Genomic DNA, 9,566 nt, shown 5'->3' with positions numbered 1-9,566 from the left:
TGTAAATGTAAGAAAATAATTTTCTGTGCTACAACGAGTCGCTACATTAATAATTTACTATCAATCACTGACATTAAAAACTGTGTTTGGATGTAATATCAGCAGACGACTGCAGCACAGTCAACAGAGACTCACAGACAGACACGCTGCCCCCTAGTGGCTGTTTGAGACACAACAGCTTGTCCAGTGAACAGGACACAGGGACATGTCCTCTACATTCTGTCCAACACAGAGACAACGGATCAATTCATCGATCACAAGAAAACTAAATCATTGTTTTCATTTAACTGATTTATGAAGCAGAAATTCCAAATATTTTCAAACCGAGTATTTGTGGGTTTTAGACTTTGGACATTTTAAGATGCCACATTGAGCTCTGAACAACTGAGACCGATGTTTTTAAAACAAGCCACTGACATTTGATCTAAACGTTGATGACAATCTGCAGTAGATGGTCCACGGCAACCAGAGCCTGGGTCAGAGGTCAGAGTCAGAGGTCAGAGTCAGAGCCCGGGTCAGAGTCAGAGTCAGAGCCCGGGTCAGAGGTCAGAGGTCAGAGTCAGAGGCCAGAAGGGAGGAGGACGGACGGCGACCCGGAGACGATCAGGAGTCCAGAGTCGGCAGCGGCTCTTTGGAGTGGTCGTTGTACATGAAGGTCTGCTCGATGTGGAAGTCCGGGGGCAGGTGGTCCTTGTGCAGCTCCATGTGAGAGGACACCAGCTTCAGCGTGGAGAAGTACAGGCCGCAGACGGTGCAGCGGTACATGAGGGCGCCGGCGTGCGTCTTCAGGTGGCAGATCATGGTGGAGCGTCCTCGGAAGAAGCGCAGACACACTTTGCACTGGTAGGGCTTCTCCCCCGTGTGGATGCGCAGGTGGTAGGTGAACTCCCCCGAGTGGGCGAACCGCTTCCCGCAGTAGCGGCAGCGGTACCACTTCCCCCGGGCCGCCGCCGCTCCTCCGGCCCCCCCGTCCGGCCCTGGGATCCCGTTGGACAGGAGCCCGGAGGTCAAGCCGAGGGCCGACCCCTGGAGATACCGGTCCTGCAGGCTGAAGCCCAGGCTGCTCATCTTCACCAGGCCGCCGGCGTCCCGGGGGGGGGGGGAGGAGCAGGAGGACGGAGGACAGTCCAGAGACGACTCCGCCTTACGTTTGCCCAGCCAGCTGTGGCCCCCCGGCCCCCCCGCCCCCCCACCGCCCCCCGGGGGCTCGTTGGTGTGCACGCTGAGGTGATACTGGAAAGCAGAGGCCGAGCGGAACGTCTGCGGACACAGGAAGCAGCTCAGCTCCTCCACGCCGGCCACGCCCCCCCCCCCCCCGACCTCACCCGCCCGAGCTCTGTACGTCCTCAGCGCCAGGCGCTCCCTCTCCTTCGCCGCGGCCTCCTCGGCGTGTGCAGCCATGTGCCTGTCCAGGAGGGGGCGCTCCACGAAGCAGCGGCCGCAGTGCGGGCAGGTGAAGACCGGCAGCGCCAGGTGGGAGAGGGCGTGCCACAGCAGGGAGCAGAGGGAGGGCTGGGGGGGGAGGGGACACACGCCACAGCTCAGGCTCTGAGGACACACGTGGCTCAGCAGGTGGTCCTTCACCGTCTGACAAGGGGGGGGGGGCAGAGACATGAAGACACTGTGAGAACATGTTCATCTGGCTCACAGGAATAAACTGGTTATAAAAAACACACTTTAATGTAAAGAAGTGAACTGAATGAATCTGCTTGACCTCAGTTTCCACGGTAACTGACCTGGAAGTCCTTGCTGAGGGTCGTGGTGCACACGCCACACTGCAGCTCGCCACTCAGGCCGCCGCCGCCGCCGGTGAGCGCCTCCTGTGGGATGGTGTAGCCAGACGACTCCTGGTGGTGGTGCCGCAGCAGTTTGCTCTGGCTGCAGAACGTCAGGTGGCACATGTCGCAGGTGAACAGTTGCACGCCCACGTGGGAGAGAGAGTGGGCGGCGCCCGCGGCTCGGTCCGGGAACGAGGCGCCGCACAGCCGGCACAGCCCCAGCTCCGTCAGGTGGGCGTCGGCATGGCGTCTGATGGCCACGGGGTCCGGAGGGAGGGGCACGGCGCAGGCTTTACAGGACAGAGGGTCTCCGCCCACCTGCAGGAGAGGACATCGTTAGTTCTACAGAATAAACACAAACGTCCCTAATGTCCCTGGAGCTGTGTCCTCCTGCAACACAACACAACACAACACAACACAAGCTCCCGGCTCTGTGGGACACAATCTTTGTCTGATGTGGACAATTCCATCAAATCCTCAGAGTGTTTTGTTATCCACCATCTTGTTTCCCGTTGCACTTCCTGTCTTGTGCAGTTTAACTCTATTTGCACAGAGCAGTTGTGTTTGTTTTGCTGGTTTCTTTCTGTCTGTAGTTAATTGTGTGTCTGTTTTGTGTCTGAGTGAATTTACACCGGAGTCAAATTCCTGGTCTGTGAACACATACTGTACGTGGCAAATCAATCGGATTCTGGTGTTTGACTGCAGGCCTCTCTTCCTCTCTTCCGGCCTGTATGGGAAGTCAAAACCTGAAAATACATGTTCTTTGTCTCGAGAAAGCCGCGTGTGCTGGAGCAAACTCAATCTCCCAGAGTGCAACGTGTTCTCTGTGACCTGAGAAGGCAAAATAACTCAAACTCCCAGAAGGCTACATGTCCCCTTTGTTTCAGCATCTTCACACATAGGTGCGAAGTGCTCCAAGGATCATCTCCAATTGGTCACTCTGGTCCCACGACCTGGGGGCAATCAGCTCTATAAAAGACCAAGGTTCCCTCAACTCAGTCTCTTTCCTCATCCCCCCCCCCCCCCCCCCCCCAAGACAGCAGGCGGCCAACCACCTCTCCTGCAACTCCAAAGGAGGGGGGGTCCAGGCTGCTTCACTCTCTTTCTCCACCGATCACCGCTGAGGACAGCAGGCTGCCGGCCTTTCCTCCTGCATCGGCGAGTGGAGGAACCGGATTCCTCCAGCTCAAATCTTCTCTATCCAACAACCGGAGGGCAAAGGTCGAGCTTCCAGCCCACCTTCTCCAGGAAACCTCCTCGCCCTTCGTGTTCTACCAATCTCCTTGCAGCGATTCGATATCCTGCAGGTAAGGAATTCAACAAGCTAGAGCATCACAGCTCAACAGAACCGCGGAAGCAGAGACCAGACGAACCAGAAGACTTCACACAGCCGGCAGGACGAACTGCACAGCAACTTTCTCCCTGTTCAAGGACTGGTAACATACTGGGCTTAAAGGGACTCTTACCTTTGTTGCATTTTTACACTTTTTGTGGATAAGGTTAAATTGGTATTAATAAGGTAATGACTCTCTAAAATGCAAGACAGACCCACCAGGAGTTAAAGCAAACAATTATTTCACTCTCGTAATATTTAGTGAAAACTTCAACCAATAAAATTCTTCGGACCGAAGGACCTTATTGGCCGACAGACCTGTCTGTTTGCTGCATGGAAACAGACAGGAAGCCCGTCTGCTTCTTGTGGCGCATTCGGGCCCGCGTCATCAAGGCGCGTCCTCAACTACAGGGTTTGTTTTGATTCCACGGCAGACAGTAGCGAGTAGCGACCGTAGCGACCGTAGCGACTGACGATGGCAGACCAAAGGGGGAAAAACAAAAGAAAAAACACCGCGGATGGGAACGAGGGGGTGGGGCATTGGAGGAAGGCGGGATGATTCGAATGTGTTGTAATTCTCAAATGCAACAAAGGTAAGAGTCCCTTTAATTCATGAGACTAGACTAGAAGCAAGACTGTTTATTTGATTCCGTGTGGTGTTTATAAGTTTGATATATCTGGTGTTATTGTAGTTACAAGCTAAATGAAAGTTGATGTGAGTTCACACAGACCCTGCCATTTTCTAATTAGCATTCTCACAGACACTGCATATCTTCACCTACTTAACTACGCCCCCCGACCAGAAGGGGGGGGGGGTGCGATCTTAGAGACCATCTTGAAAGATCACAGGAAGGTGTGACTCTCTTTGTTAGCCACCAGAGATCCCCTCTCACACACACAGACACACACAGACACACACACACACACACACACACACACACTCACATCTTTGTTAGTTAGTATTTTGTTTAGTAATTGATGTTTTTTTGATACTTTATTATGTTTATAATAAATGTTTTTCTTTTAAACTTGTCCTGTCATTAATGTTGCATAAGTGAAGTTTGCCAACACTGTCAAGAATTCTATAAACCTTAACTGTTCATTATGTAATCTTTAATAGTAAATATTAAGATTTCTAATTGAACTAGATCTAAATGAGACTGATCTTGATCAATAAATTGTCTATCTTTTCCCTTCTGTGAAGGGTGGTGCCCCGAGAGAACTTAAACAAACTAAAGTTATGATTTAATATCAATATTTTAAATATTAATGTTTTATATTTTATTTTGATAACCACATTTATTGAACGCCTAAAGGCACACCAGCTCATGGTATCACTCCTAACCATTATTGCACAACACTGCGATGGCCGTCCCCACCGGCTTGAGACCAAGAGACGTGTGTGATGTGTTCAGAGCAAAGACCCACAACAACAACAACAACAACAACAACAACAACAACAACAACAGCAGTTGCCTCATAACGTTACACTGCAGCCACTGCCGTCGTGTCACAAGAAGAGAAACTACTTGGACCGTTCTTCTTCATCTATCCCTCCTCTTCTTCATCTATCCCTCCTCTTTTTCATGTATCTCTCTTCTTCTTCATCTATCCCTCCTCTTTTTCATCTACCCCTCCTCTTCTTCATCTATCCCTCCTCTTTTTCATGTATCTCTCCTCTTCTTCATGTATCTCTCCTCTTCTTCATCAATCCCTTCTCTTCTTCATGTATCTCTCTTCTTCTTCATCTACCCCTCCTCTTCTTCATCTATCCCTCCTCTTCTTCATCTATTTCATCTCTTCTTCATCTCTCCCTCCTCTTCTTCAGCTATCCCTCCTCTCCCTCCTCGTCCTATCTATCCTCATCTTCTTCATCTATCTCTCCTCTTCTTCATCTATCCCTCTTTTTCTTCATGTATCTCTCCTCTTCTTCATCTCTCCCTCCTCTTCTTCATGTATCTCTCTTCTTCTTCATCTACCCCTCCTCTTCTTCATCTATCCCTCCTCTTCTTCATGTATCTCTCCTCTTCTTCATCTCTCCCTCCTCTTCTTCATGTATCTCTCTTCTTCTTCATCTACCCCTCCTCCTCTTCATCTATCCCTCCTCTTCTTCATGTATCTCTCCTCTTCTTCATCTCTCCCTCCTCTTCTTCATCTCTCCCTTCTTTTCTTCATGTACCTCTCCTATTCTTCATCTCTCTATCCTCTTCTTCATCTATTTCATCTCTTCTTCATCTCTCCCTCTTCTTCTTCAGCTATCCCTCCTCTTCTTCATGTTTCCCTCTCCTCCTTCATCTCTTCATCTATCCTCCTCTTCTAAATGTGTATGTTCCATTAATCTACACAACCAAATATTTTAACAGAGGGTTTTATAAATATCTGAACTTGAAGGTTCCTTCAGAACTTCACACCTCCACCAAACACCTGGAGACGAGCAGATCTTGGGATCAGAAGGTACCTGACTGCTGGAGCTGCCTCCGCCTCCGTTCTCCACGCACACCAGCTCCTCCTCCTCCTCTTCCTCCTCCTCCTCCTCCTCCATGTAGGTCTCGTCGTCGCTCAGCTCGATGATCTCCCCCCCCGCCAGCTGTCTCCACTGCTCCTCCTCCTCCGTCCCCTCCACCGCTCCGTTCCCTCGCTCCTCGCTCTCCGCCTCCTCCCCCTCTCTGAACATCATCCCTCCGTCCCTCTGCAGCTCCAGCACGCCGCCCTCCGCCCGCCGGACCTGCACGCCGCCCAGAGGAGGAGGAGCCGAGGAGTCGAGGAAGGAGCAGGAGACGGGAGGAGCGAGGACGCCTGAGCTGTGAGAGAGCATCGGTCCGCCTCCTGCCTCCTCTTCCTCCTCCTCTTCCTCCTCCTCCTCCTCTTCCTCAGTCTTCAGCTGCAGCCCTGGAGGCATCAGGCTCTGGGTGGAGCTGCTGCTGGTCAGAAGATCTCCTCCCGGCAGGTGATGATCAGACGCCACCTGCCCGTAGCCGACGTGAGACTGAGCGTCCTCGGCCTTCAGGTCCAGAGTCGGCGCCGCGGCGTGGACTCCGGCGCCGGCCCTGCTCGCCCGGGCGTGCAGGAGAGGAGAGGGAGCAGCGGCAGGTGTCGGGGCGGCTGAGGAGGAGAGAGAGGAGCAGGAGGCGGCGGACGAGCACACGGACGCCGTGGCAGCTGCCGCGGGGACGCCGGGGTCCCGAGGGTCTCCGGGACTTCTGGGTTCACAGCTGGACGAGGCCGACGCCTGCAGGTCGGGGAAGACGGCGTGACACGCCCGCACCAGCTCGCGGACCCCCAGCCGCTCGGCCAGCTCGTACAGGACCCCCACGTCGATGAGGTCGGTGAGGATCTCCGCCGTGTAGACGAAGGTCAGAACCTTCTCGAAGTTGGCCGGGGAGATGAGCTCCAGCGTGAAGGTGGCGGGGGGGGCGGCGGCGGCGGGCGCCCGGGCGAACAGCGAGCAGAAGTAGGACCCGGAGCACGCCAGCACGGCCCGGTGAGCGGCGAAGGTTCGATTCCCGACCTGGAGGAACACGTCACAGTAGCGCCGGGACAGGCGGCAGCGGTTGAGCTCGGCGAGGAGGCCGGCGGCGTGGCCACGCCCCTGCAGCCGGATCCTCATCCCTGCTGCCGGGGGGCTGCGGGACCACCACACATCTTCATCATCATCATCATCACAAAGATCAGTGTCAAGATTAGCTTCATTTATTTAATATGTATCTACTTTATCTTTTTCTGCTCAGAAGTTCACAGACAGAAAATCACTGAGGTGAATAAAACCTGAATATACCCCTCCTCTTCTTCATCTCTCCCTCCTCTTCTTCATCTCTCCCTCCTCTTCTTCATCTCTCCCTCCTCTTCTTCATCTCTCCCTCCTCTTCTTCATCTCTCCCTCCTCTTCTTCATCTCTCCCTCCTCTTCTTCATCTCTCCCTCCTCTTCTTCATCTCTCTCTCCTCTTCTTCATCTCTCCCTCCTCTTCTTCATCTATCCCTCCTCTTCTTCATCTCTCCCTCCTCTTCTTCATCTATCCCTCCTCTTCTTCATCTATCCCTCCTCTTCTTCATCTCTCCCTCCTCTTCTTCATCTCTCCCTCCTCTTCTTCATCTCTCCCTCCTCTTCTTCATCTCTCCCTCCTCTTCTTCATCTATCCCTCCTCTTCTTCATCTCTCCCTCCTCTTCTTCATCTATCTCTCCTCTTCTTCATCTCTCCTTCCTCTCTCTCTCCTCTTCTTCATCTCTCCCTCCTCTCCTTCATTTATCACTCCTCTCTTTCATGTATTCCTCCTCTTCTTCATCTCTCCCTCCTCTTCTTCATCTGTCTCTCCTCTTCTTCATTTATCACGCCTCTCTTTCATATATCCCTCCTCTCCCTCATCTCTTCCTCCTCTCCCTCATCTCTTCTTCATCTCTTCCTCCTCTCCCTCATCTCTTCTTCATCTCTCCCTCCTTTCCCTCATCTCTTCCTCATGTATCCCTCCTCTTCTTCATCTCTCCCTCCTCTCCCTCATCTCTTCCTCATGTATCCCTCCTCTTCTTCATCTCTCCCTCCTCTCCCTCATCTCTTCTTCATCTCTCCCTCCTTTCCCTCATCTATTCTTCATGTATTCCTCTTCTTCTTCAGCTCTCCATCCTCTTCTTCATCTCTTCTTCATGTATCCCTCATCTCTCCCTCCTCTCTTCTTTACCTATCTCTCCTCTTCTTCATCTCTTCTTCATGTATCCCTCATCTCTCCCTCCTCTCCTTCATTTATCACTCCTCTCTTTCATGTATACCTCCTCTTCTTCACCTATCCCTCCTCTCCCTCATCTCTTCTTCATCTCTCTCTCCTCTCCCTCCACTCTCCTTCATGTCTCCCTCATCTCTTCTTCATGTATACCTCCTCTTCTTCACCTATCCCTCCTCTCCCTCATCTCTCTCTCCTCTCCCTCCTCTCTCCTTCATGTCTCCCTCCTCTTCTTCATCTCTTCTTTAAGTATCCCTCCTCTCCCTCCTCTTCTTCTTCATCTCTCCCTCCTCTCCCTCATCTCTTCTTCATCTCTCCCTCATCTCTTCTTCACCTCTCCCTCCTCTCCCTCCTCTCTTCTTCATGTATTCCTCCTCTTCTTCATCTATCCCTCCTCTCCCACCTCTCCCTTCTCTTCTTCACCTCTCCCTCCTCTCCCTCCTCTCTTCTTCATGTATTCCTCCTCTTCTTCATCTATCCCTCCTCTCCCACCTCTCCCTTCTCTTCTTCACCTCTCCCTCCTCTCCCTCCTCTCTTCTTCATGTATTCCTCCTCTTCTTCATCTATCCCTCCTCTCCCTCCTCTCCCTTCTCTTCTTCATCTCTCCCTCCTCACCTATCATCTCTTCTTCATGTATTCCTCATCTCTTCTTCATCTCTCCCTCATCTCTCCCTCCTCTCCCTCATCTCTTCTTCATGTGTTCCTCCGTCGCGGCTCCTCACAGCATCTTACCCGCTCACAGTGCTCTTCAGCCGGGGAGGATCCTGGTTTTTCTCCGGTCCTTTTCACACCAGCTCCGCGGCTCGTCCCCAGATCATCACTTTTGTTTTTCTTCTGTTATAAACCTCTGCTTCCTCTGTCGCGTTTTTGTGACGTATGTCAACAAAGCAACACGTTAGGTCGCCCCCTTCAGGCCGGACGAGTCACTGCAGCGAAAAGGATCCAGACAGGAAGTCAAATACTTCACTGAAGGAAACAAATAAACTAAATGTACTCGAGTAGAAGAAAAGTACCACATCATCTTTTCAAATTGAGTACAAGTAAATCAGTCCTCTCTTTTAATATACTTATATTATATTATAATACAATATCAGTCCCATAAACAAAATCAATCATTATTAACTTAGAAAACAAGGGAAATGTTGAAACAAATGATTCTTGATCCGCCCACTGCTACAGACACACACACACAGACAGAAACACACAGACAAACAGACACACAGACACACACACAGACAGACAGACAGACACACACACACACACACACACACACACACACACACACACACACACACACACACATACAGACAGACTGACACACAAACAGACACACACAGACAGCCACACACACACACACAGGCACACATACAGACAGACACACAAACAGACACACACAGACAGACCAACACACAGACACACACACAGACACAGAGACACAAACACAGACACACACAGACAGACAAACACACAGACCAACACACAGTCAGACACACACACACACACACAGACAGACAGACACACACACACACACACACACACACACACACACACACACACAGACAGACACACACACAGACACACACACAGACATATACACACACAGACATATACACACACAGACACACACACACACAGTAACACACACAGCCAGGCACACACACAGACCCCGACCAGACACACACACACACAGACACACACACAGACAGACACACACACACACACACACGCACACACACAGACACAC

General features: G+C 51.6%; 1 protein-coding gene across 1 annotated transcript; it reads right to left on the bottom strand.

The window, feature by feature from the left end:
- Nucleotides 1–583: 583 nt before the first annotated feature.
- Nucleotides 584–8,618, bottom strand: LOC133005674 (zinc finger and BTB domain-containing protein 39). Its single transcript, XM_061075428.1, has 4 exons — nucleotides 8,555–8,618; nucleotides 5,570–6,734; nucleotides 1,737–2,096; nucleotides 584–1,587 (listed from the first exon to the last, which is right to left on the bottom strand). The coding sequence occupies exons 2-4, from the start codon at nucleotides 6,716–6,718 to the stop codon at nucleotides 604–606; spliced, it is 2,493 nt and encodes an 830-aa protein (XP_060931411.1). The 5' UTR covers nucleotides 6,719–6,734; nucleotides 8,555–8,618; the 3' UTR covers nucleotides 584–603.
- Between the last annotated feature and the right edge of the window lie 948 nt (nucleotides 8,619–9,566).

The sequence above is a fragment of the Limanda limanda genome, chromosome 7 (assembly GCF_963576545.1).
Source record: "Limanda limanda chromosome 7, fLimLim1.1, whole genome shotgun sequence".
NCBI lineage: Eukaryota > Metazoa > Chordata > Actinopteri > Pleuronectiformes > Pleuronectidae > Limanda > Limanda limanda.
This window is presented reverse-complemented; position numbering and strand designations above follow the sequence as displayed.